The sequence below is a fragment of the Centruroides vittatus genome, unplaced genomic scaffold (assembly GCF_030686945.1).
Source record: "Centruroides vittatus isolate TY-2023 unplaced genomic scaffold, ASM3068694v2 contig_18, whole genome shotgun sequence".
Lineage (NCBI taxonomy): Eukaryota > Metazoa > Arthropoda > Arachnida > Scorpiones > Buthidae > Centruroides > Centruroides vittatus.
In genome coordinates, this window is record NW_027121101.1 from 3149885 (window position 1) to 3167604 (window position 17720).

Below are 17720 nucleotides of genomic sequence, written 5' to 3' on the forward strand. Positions count from 1 at the left end.
GGGTGATCAGTTAACGGACAGTTCGGACTGTGAACAACTTGGACAACAAACACTTTCGTGAAAGATTTTTATGTTCCAACCACAAACACATGTTCAGATAATGAACACGTCACAGAACAAACACAAGGAGAAGCAATGCTGCATTTAAGATTTGTAAAACTATATTTTACTGGCATCTATGAATGGTTTATGGAATGAGAATTTTTCACAGTTGTATACATAACCTTTTTAGCACTAGTTGATTTCTGTTCTCTGAATTTTTGTAAGTGCTTTTCTGAACTTTTTATTTTAAAATACTGATAATATTATGGGGTCTAAAAAGAGTGTTCACTATAGAAACTAAGCAAGAGATAATAGCTAAGCTAGAGAGTGGACAGAAGTTGTCTGATGTTGCTAGACAGTATGGCTTCAACAGTTCTACAGTAGATACAATCTTAGCTAAGAAAAGTATAATCAAAAAGACTCAGATAAAGGAGTTACAAAAATCACATCTAAGAAACAAAGATGTGCTGTCCATGAAAAAATGGAGAGATTACTTTTAGTTTGTTATTACATGTAAATAAATGTAGTAAGAAATTATATAATTTTTTATTTATTTTTTGGGTCTCCAAAATGAATTAATCAAATTCCCATAAAAATCTATAGTAAATCGATAATTGGTTAATGAACAATTCAGGTAGCAAACATTGTTTTTGAACAGATTATATTTGTTAACAGATTACCCAGTTAACCCACTACATAAATAATTACCTTATATATATATATATATAGTCAAACCTGTTTTTATGTGCGACTTGTTTTGTGCGATTTTTTTTTATTGCGATTTGTTTTGTGCGATTTTTTTTTTTTTTTTTTTTGTGCAGTATATGAAAATTTCAATCAAATTGGAACATAATTGACTCCTGTAAAATTTTTTAAAACATTATTGGATGTTTTCTATGACATCAGCAGGTTTTTTCAATTTTTATTCAGTAAAATTTTTTTCTCATACATTTTTTTCGGTTCCCTCTCATTTTAATAGCATAAAAATCATAAATATTATGTTATATTTGAACAGATGCGGTAAGTTAGCTCCCCTCCAGCTTTAGACTGCAGGTGTGAAATTTCACGCCTTGTTAAATGAAATAACACTTCCTGCAGCTATATTTATCAAATAAAATCATTATTTAACGATTATTTTTAACTTTTTAATGTTAGATTCGTATTTAAGTGGAAATAATTAATTAATATAAAAATTAAAATTCTTAGAGGATTTTTTCCCCATTAGGTGTTGCAGAAAAAGGCCCAAGGAGTTAAAAAAGCAATTCCTAGTTATTTCGTACGGTTTCGAGTTATTTTCTACGTGAGACTTTTTTATGCAGTCCCTATTCACTGCATAAAAAAAATATTTTTTTAATTGTATTGCGAAAACTATTTTTTATAGCCACTCGTGAAGTTTCGCGCGATTTTTTTTTTAATGCGTTTTCTTTTATGCGGTCCCTATCCCCCGCATAAAAACAGGTTTGACTGTATATATTTATGGGACACATATATACAGGGTGTCCCATAAATTTGTAAATAGTTTAAAAAATTCATAAAATTGAAAGAATTGGTATATTTGAATGCGGTTGTGTAAAAGTTATTCTCACGACGGGGGATTTTTTTTGGGTATAGAAAAAGAAAATAGTTCAAATTTTTGTTGATAGAGGGCACTGAATGAAAGAAAATCACTGGAATTTTATGGGAAAATTACATTTATTTGCATGTAGGCAAATGTTTACACTTACATGCATATCACAGCACTAGATAACTTGTAAAATGTGTCTGTCATCACCACAAATGACAGTTTGCAAACGATGGTGAAGTGGTTGCAACTTGTATGGGTACAATTGTAACACACCATGAGGGATGCAGAATATCAATGTCTTTGGTATTCCAGTTATTCGTGCTATTTACTGCACTCGTTGACTGTTCCCTCAGAGTCTTCATTTGTGAAACCACATCAGAAGTATGGACCTCTGATAAATGTGGTGCACCACTGTGTGGGCGATTACATTACTTTCCATTTCTTCCAAATGTCATACTAGGGAAACCAATCTGGCAGGAGTGATTGGACCTGAACCTTTCTTCATTCTCTTCTGTGTTCTAAACCTTCATAAAGTTTCATTCGATGATTTTGTGGCTGAGATAAAACATCTTCACCAATAGTGCTTTATTCACCAATGTCAACATCATAATGAAAACCATATGTCAGCACCAGTAACAGGAAAATTCAGAAATGAGCTGTTAATTGTACATCCTGCATTTTATAAGACTCAGATTTGCACAATTTCAGTGATTTTTTCTTGCATTCAGTGTCTTCTATTGACAAAAATTTGAACTATTTTTTTCTCTCTACCCAAAAAAATCCCTCTTTGTGAGAATAACTTTTACGCAAACTGCATTCAAATATACCAATTCTTTCAACTTTTATGAATTTTTAAACTATTTACAAATTTATGGACACCCTGTATATAATATATATATTAAAATTTAATTATAATTAGCTATAATGTAAAACACTTAAAAATACCATAATTGCATTTTGTTTATTGAAATCTTATGAAATGAATTATGAAAAATTAAACTTTTTAAAATACAAAAAAAATTTAAAGTAAACAGTTATCATCAGATATTGAAACATTAATAAAATTGATCTGAGTTACAAGCATTGATGATTGTTATTAAAGATGATAAGAAACATAAACCATTTCAAATTTCTGAGATCTTTTATCACATAACATTTGCACTCTTTTTCTGAAATAATAAAACATATATATGCAAGTTTCTTTTACACTTGAAATAATTCTAAGGTTTGTTTAGAAAAAGTTTGAGATTAACAATAAAATAAATTATATTCAAGATTGATTTAGAACTGCAAAATATTTTCAGAACCAAGAATGTTCTCTGAACAAACTATATTTCTCTGAAAATTATTGTACATTATCACACACAGCAAATTTTATGAACAAATTTTAATAGTTAAATTGCAAATTGAGTTATCTACCCAAAATCCCAACTTAAATCTAGGGACAGAGTTTTCCTGTGATATTTCTGATCAGGGTTTTAAATGGCTTATGACATTCACCAACCTGGACTTGATGTTCATACCAACTTTGGTTGAGATTGATCAAGCAATTTTAAAAAGTTTATTTAAAACCAGTGACATTTGAGTATAAAGTGTGTCTGTATGTCATAATTTATAGATGTTAATATTAATTTGTCTTTTCCCTTATCTTTTTTTGTTTCCTTCTATCTTGAAACTGTCTTTCTTTTTTGTTGATGGGGAGGTTTGCTCCAATTTTGGGGTAGAGCCCTCTTTTGTCCAAGTAAGAACTAGTCTGACTGGTTTCATGGTTGGCTTTAAAAGGAGAGAAGAAACCTCAAAGAAATATTTTTTGAATTGGAGCAGGAGAGGGGGGGAGAGAACGTTTGGCCTGGTGTAGCAGGAAGGTGACAATTGTATGGCAAGGGATCTTTGCTGTCTGAGAAGCCAATAAGTTTGAGGAGGTTGTGGACTTGTGAAGGTTCTTTCAAGAGAAGACGATATCCCCATTCAGGTTTTTGATAGAAGAAAAAGTTCAGGAACATGTGCTCCCATTTTTATTTAAAAAAGACTTGTCTTTCTATCCTGTAACTTTCTCTTTTCTATTGGTAAAATTCCTCTTGTGTATTAGAATTAAGATTAGTATTAATTATTTAGCCCACTATTCTTGTCCTTGCAGTAGATTAAGCCTTCTGTTTTACTTATAATATTTAGTTCATGCTTTTTTTTTTTTTTTTCCGTGCTTGAATCTGTGTTTGGAGTATGCTCCTTGGTTGACATCACAGGTTGTTTATTAGTTGCTTGTAAAGATTCTACTGTCTTTTTAAAAAATTTTAAGTACATATCATTATTATAGGATGGCATATATAATTACAAATTTGATGTAATATATTAATTACAGTAGAGCATCAATTATCCGACCCCCGATTAACTGACTTATTGGTTAACCGACCGCGTTCTAGTCGGCAAATTCAAATGTCCGCTAGTGATGTGGCGCTACAATATTTGGTTATGTCTTGGCTACTTTAATATTATTTTTGTTAAATTTTTGCATGTTTTAGCTGGCAGCACTGGCTCGACCATGAAAGGGAGGCTAGTATTTAAACCAGGCCTAATACACTATACTAATAATGTATTTTTTCATACTTTTCGGTTATCTGACTTTTCAGTTATCCGACCAACCCCAGTCCCCAATTAAGTCGGATAATCGATGCTCTACTGTAATTAAACTAAAATTGAAGAAAGGAAAAAAACCTATTTTAACATGGAGGTGCTAATTAATGAATATTTTAATGTCTGAAAAATGCAAAATTTATTTATGATGACGACAATCGTGCAATTAAGAAATGTGCCAATTTTTTTTAGTTTTTGACTGATTGTTTCATTTTTATAATTATTTTATCTTATTGAAAACACAACCATATTTTTATATTTTAAAATTTATTATAAAATAAAAAAATATTAGCATCAAAATTTATTATACAAAAAATATGAAAAATAAAAGAAAAATATGTTTATAAAATTTTGTTTCTCAGTAAATTTATAGGAATATTTGAATTTGTTAGAAAAAAAAACTGTTTAAAACTTCTGACAATGAAGGTTTACTTCCTGAAAATAAATAAATACTAAGTTTGACTTTACATAAACTTTCATTAAATAATTTTAAAATTATTTTAATGTACAAAAATAATTTTGAATATTTTGTTAGAATTATAAAAAATTAAAACAGTTAAAATTTCAATAAATTATCTAAATGATAAATTTTATGAATATTTAGTATTTTTTACACTTAAATATAGAGATTTATTTATTATTTTTTTTAATTTAGGAGTTAAAGTTGTACCAGGAATGCCTACTCCTCTAACAGATGCAAATGATGCAGTTTCATTTTGTAAGGAAATTGGCTTTCCAGTTATTCTAAAAGCAGCTTATGGAGGTGGTGGAAGAGGGATGAGAATAGTAAGAGAATTGAAGGTATAGTATATTTTTAATATATAGTAATACACAAATAATTGTAATAATAAATCAGTTTACAAAATTACAATAATATTTTGTAAAATAATTTTTAGGATCTTCCAGAAAATTTTGAAAGAGCTGTATCTGAAGCTCAAGCAGCATTTGGAAATGGTGCTATTTTTGTAGAAAAATTCATAGAACGTCCACGCCATATTGAAGTTCAAATTCTTGGTAGGTTTCAATATTTTAAATTATAAATATTTAAACTGATGGCTTAAATTATTTTTGAAAGTGATATGCATGATTGACATATTTACTTTTAATAAATAAATTTTACGAGGCTAAATGACTGTTAATGTTTGATATTTGATCATTTGAAATATATTAGAAAAATAAAGAAATAGTAAATTACAATAATAATAATAAATAAAAATTAATTTTAAAAAATTGTTTATTTAATAAAATGTGAAATATTAATTTACCATTGAAAAATTTAATTTTTTTCAGAATTAATAAAAAGGAATTACATCTCTTATTTTCTAGACAACTTTAGAATAGACAATTATCTAGACAATAGAAAATAAAACATATTTAGGCAAGTAAAAATGGGTAAAGGAATAGGAATACATCTTAGAATCAGGAATAAATAAATAAATAAATAAATATATATATATATATATATATATATATATTTATTTATTTATTTATTTAGTATAAATATAAATAAATATACATATATTTATTTATTTAGGAAATATTTAGATCATATAATCCAAATGAATAAAATGTTTGCATGTCATCTACATAAATCTTTTTTCACTTACTTTGAGGTGACTTCTCTGTGTCCTATTTACAAGTGTGCAAACTTTTGCTTAGGCAGACTTGTTCATTTGAGTTCTTTGAGTTTTGGCAATGTCTCCCAGCTTTCCTATAGATGTCTATTATCTTTCTTTAAAGAGATCAGATGTCTAAAGTAAGTTGTTGTGAGATGCACAATGGATCTTTTAGGTTGAAGTGCTTCTGGCTTTTGCCCCCACAAGTAAAGTCTACATCTACAATAAAAATTATACGTAAACTTAAATGAGCTAACGTGAATAAAGTCATAACTAAAAAAAAGAAGAAAAAAAATGCATCTTAAAAGTAAAAATGGCAAAAATTCATAAATTTGTCATTAATTTTATTGGTTATTAATATTTATCCTAAAAAGGGAAAAATGCCTGTTAGGATAAATTTCTAGTTAAATTTGCTGTTTTATCTATTTTTTTTTTTTTTCTTGATTTAGTTAAAATCTGTTTTCTAGTGGTGAAGTGTTTAGAGGGGTTTGAGATTAAGCCTACCCTTCTTAAAGGTTAAACTTTAAAGTTTTCAATTTCATAATAATCAAGAATAATGAATAGACTGAAAAGACTTGCAAATTGTGGTTTTAATACTTTTCTAACCAATAGATTGTGTATGTGTGAAACATTAGGTTAATCTTAGATAGCCTCATGTCTTGCATGTGGATTTCACATATTTCATATGCATACCCAATGAGATAATTGGCACAATCAGCAGCATTTTGTAGCAGTGAGGCTAGCCTCATCTGTAAATAAAATTCTGTATGTTCATATAACTGGGGATTTAGTATCCCCCCCCAGTTAAATGAACATGCAGAATTTTATTTACAGTTATATACAGATGTTCAAATGAATGTAATGTTACCAACAAAGTTATATGATGATATTCTGTGATTACTAACTCAAGATGGTAAGAGGTTGAGAGGTCATATGTGAGTGGCAATGGATACTGAGTCACAACTTTATTTCAGTAGTAAATTGTTATTGGAGAGAGTTATTTCCTTACAAGATTTAGTCTTGAGATCACACAAATCTGGTTCCTTTTGGACAAAAGTCCCAAATAGAGAGAAGGTGTCTTCCTAGATGCTTTTGTTGCAAAATCAAGGAGAGAATCAGTAGATCATATGAGCTTGGTTGAGATATATTTCATTTGCTAAACCTTTTAAGTTTTTAAATAATATGCAGTTATTTTAAAAATATATAAATCATAACATCAATCTTGTAATATATGTAAGTAAAGATTTTTTTCCAGAATTGAACTTTATATAATAATAATTTAATACATATAAATGATACTAAAATACTTAACAGATTTACTGAGAACTGATTAAAGAATATTTTTAAAATGCTTTGTAAAGATGTGTTTCTATTTAACTGAATCTTTTTAAAAATATATTCTGGTTATATTTTCCTAGAAGTATTTTATTGCAATGTTTTTATTTCAATTCAATATTTAATTCTGAATATGGAATTGAAATGAATAAATTGATGAATTGAATGAATTCATTTCAATATGAATAGATAAAAGGGGAATAATAGGCATCTATCAGGAAAAATTAAGATGCATGTTGTAAAAAATGACTGAAAAACAAAAAAAATTCATTGTTGTTTTTGAATGAAAATTTAGAATTTAATGATGGTTTATATTCATTCATGTTGATTATAATTAAAATTTGTTTTTATACTTCTACACGAAAATAAACTTGATAAACTTCATAAAAATGATTATCTAAAAGAGATTAAATGCAAGGAAAAAGTCTAAAGATTTTACAAGTGAAAAACTGGGTGTATACAAATAAAGATGTCAAAAACATTGCAAAAAATTAAGTTATTATATATTAAAAAAAAATTTGTAAAGAAATTAATCCTGTTAAGCCGAATTCAGGAAATTTTCCTTTATCTGTAATTCTTCTTGAAATCATCAATTCCATCATTTAATCAGAAATAAATAGACTAATTCTTAAATTTTTGTAGTGATTGTTTGAATTCATCTGTATTTTGTTGCAATCATGAATAACATGATATTTTGTAAAATAAATAATATGAAATTTGAGTTTAGGAACCACTAATCTAGCATATCAAAGTGGGCACTACTGCCCCTTGTGGACAGTAAATCTAGGAAGAGTGAAAAGAAGCTAGTGGGTGGCAGAGGGATGCTGGAAGCAGAGTACTGAACAGTAACTATAGACAAGGATTGGGATCACTGACAATGTTTTCCTTTCCTCTGTTAAAATGGGTAAGAACAAATATTGCATTTAATGGTTTCCAGATGTTGAGAATAATGTATGGTAAATACACAAAGTGTGAGATTCATGGAAATATTCTTAGAAAAACTTTTCTAAGTCTTTCTCACACAAGGGAAAATGTGTTTGGGGCATTGGGTAAAAGTTTATGGAAACAAGTGGACGGTGGCTTGAAAAAATTTGAGAATCATTGTGCTAGATTATTTTTTTTATATATAATATGGCACAGAACAATGTTATAATACAAACAGGGCTGGATTATCGAATAGGCAAAGTAGACAAATGTCTAGGGCCCGTAATTCGGAGGGGCCCGGCTTCAGTGCAGAAGATTTTTCTGTTTCAAAACGAGTTAAAAATTATTTAAGAAATTAGATAGGACAGAAAAGGCTGTATTTAACAATTCCTACTAAGCTCCGCTCGACTAGCCATTATCCAAAAAAGTAAATAAAAAAAAGGTCAACAGCCACCCGTGTGTCAGAAGTAATGTGCGCCACGAGATCTCTCGCACCATCTAGAAATATTCCTAGGGCCGCTTCTCGTGGTAGTACTGATGTATGGTTATGGTTTATTTTCTAAATCTAAACTTATACGTTGAGACATCGCATATTCGATGTAGCGTTCAAGTTGCTTGAGTGCGAAGATATTACAATTCAATAGTGTTTTATAAAAGAGTTAAAAGGGTGACACTACAGTGTGACTTGGGGTGACACCACGATATCCACACCGGGTGTCACCCATGCTAGCTATGCTAATGTCACATTATATAAGATTTGTTTAGAAGCAACTTATTTAAATGGGGCCCGCTAGAGGCTTAATCCGGTGCTGAATACAAATACATATCTTTTTATATTAAAAGTACTTTCACGTACTTTATTTTAGTCTTTTTCAATTAAAACTCGTACAGACAGTAGATATTTTTACATATACAGTATATCAAAACCGGAAATTGGATGAATTCAAACTGAATGATTATTGTAACTATGCTTTATGAAATATCTGCTAGTTATATTTTTTAATGATTTGGAAGGATATTATTATTTTAAAGGAAAAATCTGAATTCTAAAGATATAGTAATTAAAATGAATAAATTTTAAGCAAAACTTCAGAGATGAAATCTGTTATTAATTCAAAGTAAGTCATAACTTTTTACAACACATGAAATTTTTCAATGTCCAAATTCTGAAGCTGTGGCTATTAACATTATTGTCAAATTGGAAATGACTTACAATAAAGTAATGTTAATAGCCACAGCTTCAGAATTTGGACCTTATTTTGTTGTAAGGTGTTAGTTAAAATTTTCTTAGAAGTAATTACTGTAGATGTCCATAGTCAGGCTAAATTTTTAGCATATTGATATTAATTTTTATTCATTTCATATAAACAATTTACAGTTAATAATCATTATTAAATTTTTTTAATTTCAAAATTATAATAGCACAACTGTGAATAAGCAATTGTTCCTAAAATAATTTTTGTATGTTATATTTATTTTCAAATATGCAATGACTTTTCTATTGTATACTTGAGATTTTAAATTAAGTAATGGTAGCAATATAACAGAATATATTCTTTCATTAGCAATTTTATATTCTTCTAAGATTAGCATTTATTTATATATGCCATAGTTTTTCTTAGAATTTATAAAGCTGCATTTTATAAAATTAATGTTTGATTAATATTTCACATTAGTGATTTGATTTTCATAAGATATTAATTTTTTGTGAATTATTGTTTTTTTAATTATTCTGTTAAATAGTGTTATTTTTTCATGTGATGATTAATTTAATATTACTTTCCACTGTAATGATTAACTCTGGTAAAATAATGGTTAGGTTATAAATTGTAATTCATTTTCCTTCCTGTAAATTTTCTTCTTGTTGTTTGAAAATTATTTTAAAGGAGTATTCTTGGAATGCTCATTTTCCTGAAGTAGTTTAACAGATGAAAATGGCATTCTTTATTTATTATTTAATTTTATGCTGTCTTTTATTGCTTAATACATTTTTATTTTATTGTATGGGTGATGTTGCTTGACAAATTGATGCCATCTCAGAATACATATAAATTTGGAAGTATAAACTTTCAATCGACCAAAATAGAACAGTTTCATAATAATAATGAAACAACTCCAATTAACATATACACAAAGATACATGATAGATTATTTTGGTTAGTAAATATATAATGGTTTACAAAATCATTAAACATTTACAAACTGTACATAATTATACATATTATCTCAGGATTATTTTAACTGAGTTATTTATTTTCATTATTGAAAATTAAGGCAATACAAACAATGTTTGTCCTTTTTCCTCTTTAAATCTTTTTTAATTCCAATCCAGAAACTACAAACAGCAGGCGACTTGAAGTAAAAATTCTAAAAATAATAGACAAATACTATCAAAAAAACTTACACACAATTAAAAATGGTCTTGATGTTGACTCCTTTTTGTAGGCTGACATCTACAAACATTAAAAATCATTAAAAATCTTTCTCAATAGCGTTATGTGACAATCCTTTTTCCTCTTTAAATCCTTAATATTCAAACATTGTTTGTATTGCCTTAATTTTCAATAATGAAAATAAATAACTCATTTGCAAACTGTCTCAAATTTTTTATTATTCAACATAGGTATGCTATACCACTGATACTCACAGCATATACTCTATAAAAATATGGTTCAGCCAATGATAAATGATAATGTAGCATCTTAAAGCACAAATTATTTCTTAATGTATAATAATTTGCTTTTAATGATGGATTTAACAAAAAATATTTATAAGAGGTGATTGAAATATAGGATTCACCTACGAAATTCAAGATGATTTAGTTTGTCTAGCTAATTTACTATTTGAAGTCATTGGGAGATTACATAATTTAATTTAGTAATAAATATATTTTTACAAAATTAAACTCGTATGTTACGACTCCGTTTTTATGTTTGACGGCAAAGTTTACTAACAGAAGAGAGGTGTACCAATGGGTAGCCTGATGTCAGGAGACCTATGTGAAATGGTCATCAGGCAGCTTGAGTGTAAGGTCCTCCCACCGTTCCTTCCCAACATTCTACTATATAGAAGATATGTGGACGACATTCTTATCTTGTGAAGAGAGGTCCCTGACATGACATCCTTTGTCCAAATAGTCAACGACAACCCCTTTGGTCTGACAATGGAAATGGAGCAAGCCAGCGCAGAGGAAGTCCATTTTCTGGACACTAGAATAAATGTTTTGGGATCCAGCATCCAAACAGCCGTGCCACAAGCCATCTACCACAAGCCATCTGCTACCCCACATACATACCGGCCAGTTCATGCAACCCATTCTCCTACAAAGTGGCCGCCTTTAACGCTCTGATTAGAAGGGCATTCTCACACTCCTCGACCAGGCAAGCCCTTGCAACAGAATTAACCTACATCAGACAGATCGCTACTGAGCACGGGTTCCTGATCATGGCATGCCACCTAATCAGACTCTACCAATGCCTGAAGAATGCTTCCACTGCAAATAATAATGCTGTTTCATGGCCAGATGCTTCTCCATGGACCCCCGTCACATTCAACCCATATCTTAGGACTATTCATAGGCAGATAGCCAGCCAATATGAGATACGAGTAGCATACAGAAGATGCCCTACGATTTTAGGTATTCTACGCAATGAAAAAGACACCCCCCCCCCGATTGTACCAGACTCCCCGGGGTCTATTCTATCCCAATCAGAGACCACAGACAGAACGAGGATTTATGGTACATTGGTTCAACCAGACGTTCGTTAAATACCCATTTACGCAAGCACCAAGCTGATGTCAGACACAGGAGACTTACCATGGCCCTAGCCACGTATGCATAAGATTTCGAGATAGAGGCGCAGTTCAAAAAGGCTACTATTATAATCAACACACTCCACCAAGAGCATCTCAGGTGACTGGAGGTCACGGTCATCTACAACACTGGTCGAGCAGCCACGTGTGTCAACCGGAAGGAGGAGATGACCTTATCGCAGGCATGGCAGTCCCTTTTGGATGCCGAACCCCCTACAAACCCCTCATCCAGCACACAACCGCGCATGACAGGGTGGACAATTCACCGGAAAGACACCTGACCCCACCAAGCGACATACACTCCGTCCAGGAAACCAGTTGACCTGAGGAAGAGCGAAGTGATAGCTCGAAAACGTTTGTCAGCTGCACTGTATTTATATGGTGTATACATGTTATGCACTGGTTATAGGTTCCAGATAGCAATAAATATATCTTTTTCAACTTGCAGTTTATTATCTAATTTAATCTTGGAGTTTAATATTTTTATCATTTTATCTTAATATGACAGGTCCAAGATAAATAATATGATACCACAGTCATTAAGTGACTGAATATTAACAAATTTTAGGGCTGTAAGTGTTAAACTTGAGGATATATTTCAACAATATTGCCAGAACATTTCTCTTATGGACAAGTTTTTACTTTTTCAATACAATGCTTAAATGTTAATTTAGAATCTGAGTCCCAAGATCCATTAATAGTCTCTACATATGTTATTTCTTGCTCATCTATAATCTTCAATAGTTTAAGATTTCTTACAAGGAGAGAGAAATCTGTCTAAAGTGCATTGATGGAATTATTTTAATATCTTTAGAATACAGAATTATTTTAATTAAATAATTTTTATTAATATAGGCTATAAAAATAGCACATTTAAAATATAAGGGGTGTTCAATAAATAACCAGCCAAACAAAACAGCATGAAATAGAAACAATTTATTTTAACAATAATTGCCCTGATTGTTAAGGCACATCCCATTGTGACTCCAGCTGAGTTATGTGCTGTTTGAAGAAGGTAGCAGGATACTGGCAGAGCCAATGTTGGATAGCATCTTGCACTTCAGTGTCTGAGGAAAATCATCTGCTTTTAAGTTCCCAAAAACATGGAAGTTGCAGGGTGACAGATCAGGACTATAGGGAGGGTGCTCGAGTACCTCCCAACGAAACTGCTGTAGAAGGTCCATTGTCATGTTGGCTGTCTGAGGATGTGCATTGTCATGCAGCAAGATGACCTTATTCTTGAGTTTTCCTGGACACCTGCATTGAATTTGTGTATGTAATTCATGCAAGGTGCTTCAGTAGGGTGTTGCATTGATGGTGGTGCTGCCAAGTTGCATAAACTGAACAAACAGAGGCGCCTGGCGATGGTCAAAAATATATCTTTGGCATGGTCTTGCTCTTTTTGGGTGGAGGCGAGATCACAGAGGCGATGGTCAAAAAACAGGGTGAGCATCACCTTCCCTACTGATGGTCGCATGCTCTTGCTCTTTTTGGGTGGAGGTGAATATGGGTGTTTCCACTGCATGCTGGCATGCTTTGGCTTCAGATCATAATGAAACACCATGTCCCATCTCCCATCACAATGCGATGAAGAAAACCATTACCATGAGAAGCAAAATGCATCAGATGCTCCAATGACAAGCTCATCCAGTTTCTGGTCTGTTCTTCAGTGAGTGAATGTGGCACCCACTGTGCACACACCTTCCAGAAATGCAACATTTTGTGCACAACATTGCACAGTACTGACACTCAGGTTTACTGCAGCTGCAATGTCACAGACTGTTATCTGTCTGTTTGCTAGCACCAAGTCTTCCATTATTTTCACATTCTGCGGTGTGGCTGCATGCTGTGGATGTCCCAGTTGTTGGTTGTTCTTCACGCTTGAACTTCTTTCCTGAAATTTTTTGGCTCACACCTTCACCTGGACAAGGCTTAGGGTGTATGGACTACACACCTGATGCATTCGCCAATGAATTGCAGTGAGTCCACAACCTGATTACGCCACATTGTTCAACTTTGGAGGCTTCCATTGTCCAACAAAACCACTCAAACAAATGACTGAGTCTACAGATGTTCACCTTATATGGGGGTGTAACTTTGGTGCACTGCACATTTGCATGCAAATTTTCTGCTTACAGCTGTACTCATTGGCTGGCTATTTATTGAACAACTCTTATAGTTACCTGAGGGATGCATGTAATTGGGAAAAATTTAGATCATTAAACTTAATTTTGTAGGTTTTGGTAAGGTAAGATGGTTAACCTATGATATAATTTGATGAGGAAGATCAAAATTTTCATTTAACAATTTCAACAGTAAGTAGATCTGGAATGACAGAATCAAAAGCTTAGGCTGTATCAATATATATAGTATATAAGCAAAGGTTTTCCTCTTGAAGGCATTTAAGATTTTATACTGAGTTTCCAGTATTATTATAGATCAATAGAGAATAATGTAACTTTCATTCTACCAATTTAAATATAATTAATATTAATTTTGCAGGTGATAATGCTGGAAATGTCGTTCATCTTTTTGAAAGAGATTGCACAGTTCAACGAAGGCATCAGAAAGTAGTAGAAATTGCACCTGCACCAAATTTTGACAAAAAGGTAAAAGGTAATGTTGTAAACTTGTATCCAGTAAGAATTTGTGAACATTTGATAGTTATTCCTTATCAATGATTTTCAATCTAATTTAAAGATAAGAGATTTGATGACAGCCGATGCCGTTAAACTTGCTAGACATGTAGGTTATGAAAATGCTGGAACTGTTGAATTTCTTGTTGATGAAAAAGGAAATTATTATTTTATTGAAGTTAATGCAAGATTACAAGTGGAACATACAATTACAGAAGAAATTACTGGGTAAAATATTAAAACTTTTAAACAATAATTGGTTATTAACTTATCAGTTTTTTTTGTTCTTTATTATACTTTAAGTTATTATATAAGTTATATTTAAGTTATGCATATGGTATTGTTTTGTTTGTTGAAAGAATAATGTTCTTTATGATACTAACCCCACAGGCTTCAATCCTTTGTCTCTATTGGAAATAAGGGATTGGCTGTTTATAGCAAAAATTTTGTGACAATTCATTGATTCCACTATTTGATATTTAAGCATGCTCTCATCTTTTGAATAGTTTTAACGAGCAAGAAATTAATAAAATTAATTAAATTTAGAAAGTTATGAAGGAATGGTGACTGAAAATGAAATTTGAAACTCAAAACTCTTGCCTAGTATTCATATATGACATACTGTCATTTATACTAGCCAAATACAAGGGCTGTTCGGAAAGTTCGCGGCCTTGCCTATATGCGGCACTGCAATCAATTTAATTTTTGGCGTGAATTATTCAGACAACTTTGCTAAAGATACAATACCAATTTCCACTTGATTTGTCGTAAAGTTTTGCCACGACCGCTTAGCAGAGAGTCAGTGTGCAAGTGCTTTGTCAAAAATGGAGAAGATGGAGACTCGTGCGGTCATAAAATACCTGATGAAAAAAGGGTTGACCCCATCTCAAATCAAAGCTGACATGGATGAAGTTTTGGGAGTCTGCTCCTTCGTACCCACTGTGAAAAAATGGACAGCCCTTTTTAAATCTGGCAGAGAGAGTGTGGAAGATGACCCTCGCAGCGGACGGCCATCAACTGCTGTCATTGAAGAAAATATCGACAAAGTTCACGATTTTGTGTTAGCAGATTGCTGTTTGAAAATGCGTGGGATAGCTGAGACAACAGGCATCTCTGTCGACCGAGTGCACCACATCTTAACCGAAAATTTGGGTATAACGAAGGTCTCAGCAAGGTTGTTGCTGCATCTGCTGACCGCCGAGCAAAATTGTGTTTGCACTTTGATGTCAAAGGAGTGTTTGGACTTTTACCAGAAAAATCCACAGGATTTCTTGCATTGGTTTGTGACTACTGATGAAATGAGGATCCACTACTACACTCCTGAAACAAAAGAACAGTTGAAGCAGTGGAAACACCACAGTTCACCACCACCAAAGAAGGCAAAGACAGTTCCATCAGTGGGGAAAGTGTGATAGCTTTGGTTTTTTGGGATGCTAAAGGCATCATCTTTATTGACTACCTAGAAAGAGGAAAGACCATCAATGCTGTCTATTACTGTGAACTTTTGGAAAAACTGAAGAAAGAAATCGAAGAAAAGAGGCAACACTTGAAGAAGAAGAAGGGTTCTGTTCCACCACGATAATGCACCTGCATATTCCACCAGAATCACTGAACAAAAGATCAACGAACTTCGCTTCCAATTAGTTCCACATCCACCGTACTCACCTGATTTGGCCCCCAGTGACTTCCACCTTTTTCCAAACCTAAAAAAATTCTTGGCTAGAAAGAGATTCCACTTAAATGACGAAGTCATCTCTGAAGTGAATGAGTATTTTGCACACCTTGACAAATTGACCTATTGTGATGGCATAAAAAAGCTAGAACATTGCTGGAATAAGTGCATTGCTAATAAAGGAAACTATCAGGTCAGTCCATAAGTTCATGTGTATTTTTATTTACAAAAAAAGCAGCAAAAAATTTTAATTAAATTTTATTTTAATCTATAATGTATTCACCATTATTTTGTACAATTTCTTGCCATCTTGATGGTAACTTTTTAATCCCGTCTTTGTAAAATGATTTCGGTTTTGAATCAAAATATTCAGAAATAGCCTTTTTTAGGGCTTTGAGGAAATTTTGAGGATGAGAACAATGTTTTTACATTGTTTTTACATTGTTCTCATCCTCAAAATTTTCCCTTTTAAAAAATTCTGCAAACTGCGAAAAAGATGATAATCGCTGGGAGCAATATCTGGCGAATATGGTGGATGAGGTAAAATTTCCCAGTTGTAGCTTTCAAGTTTCTGTACAGTTATTTTTGCAGCGTGTGGTCTAGCATTGTTATGCTACAAGAGAACCTGCTTTCTGTTCACTAACGACGGTCGATTTTTTTTCAATTTTTCATTTAAACGCTCTAATTGCTCACAATACATTTGAGCTGTAATTGTTTGATTAGGTTCTAACAGCTCAAAGTGAATTACACCTGACATATCCCACCAAACAGACAAAAGAATTTTTTTTGGATGCAACCCACCTTTTGCAGTCTGTTTTGGCTGCTTGTTGCGATCCATCCATTGTCTTTTTCTCGTCACATTATTATAGAGGATCCATTTTTCGTCTCCAGTAACCAGCCTACCAAGAAAAGATTCTAAAGCAATACAGGATAAAAGAGACGTACAAATGTTTACACGTTGTTGTCGGTTAGCTATTGACAGTACATGTAGTATCCATTTTCCTAGCTTTGAAACTTTTCCGATTTGTTGTAGGTGTCTATAAACAGTTCAATGGGATGAATTTAAACGTTCCACAATTTCATCAACTGTTAAAGATGGTTCTGCTTCAACTAGTGCAGAGAGAGCATCATCAAAGTCAATGGGTCTTCCAGTACGAGCCTTATCCTCCACACTAAAATCATTGTTTCTAAATCTTTCAAACCACTTCTGCGCAGTCCTTGCACTAATTACTATTTGATTATGTACAGTATTTATTTTTTTGGCTGCATTTGTAGCATTCTCACCACTTAAAAATAAAAAGTATAAAACATGTCTTTTATATTTGTCCGTTACTTCCATTTTAACAAAAATAAACAACTGAAATGTTCACAATTCTGAACAGTATTATATGAATGAGATCCAATTTAACACTTCAGTGTAAAAATTATCGCATTAGACTGACATTTTTAACAGCAAAACAAGATTTTTCTCAAGGTTATAAAAATGG

At 31.9% G+C, this 17720-nt stretch overlaps 1 protein-coding gene across 1 annotated transcript in view; it reads left to right on the top strand.

Annotated features, from left to right (window-relative positions):
* Nucleotides 1–17720, top strand: part of PCB (Pyruvate carboxylase) — a 58396-nt gene that overhangs the window by 27824 nt on the left and 12852 nt on the right. The window contains exons 5-8 of the mRNA XM_067263779.1: nt 4893–5038; nt 5134–5251; nt 14428–14534; nt 14626–14789. Of these exons, the coding sequence (XP_067119880.1) occupies nt 4893–5038; nt 5134–5251; nt 14428–14534; nt 14626–14789 (535 nt within the window). The remainder of the gene's footprint in view (nt 1–4892; nt 5039–5133; nt 5252–14427; nt 14535–14625; nt 14790–17720) is intronic.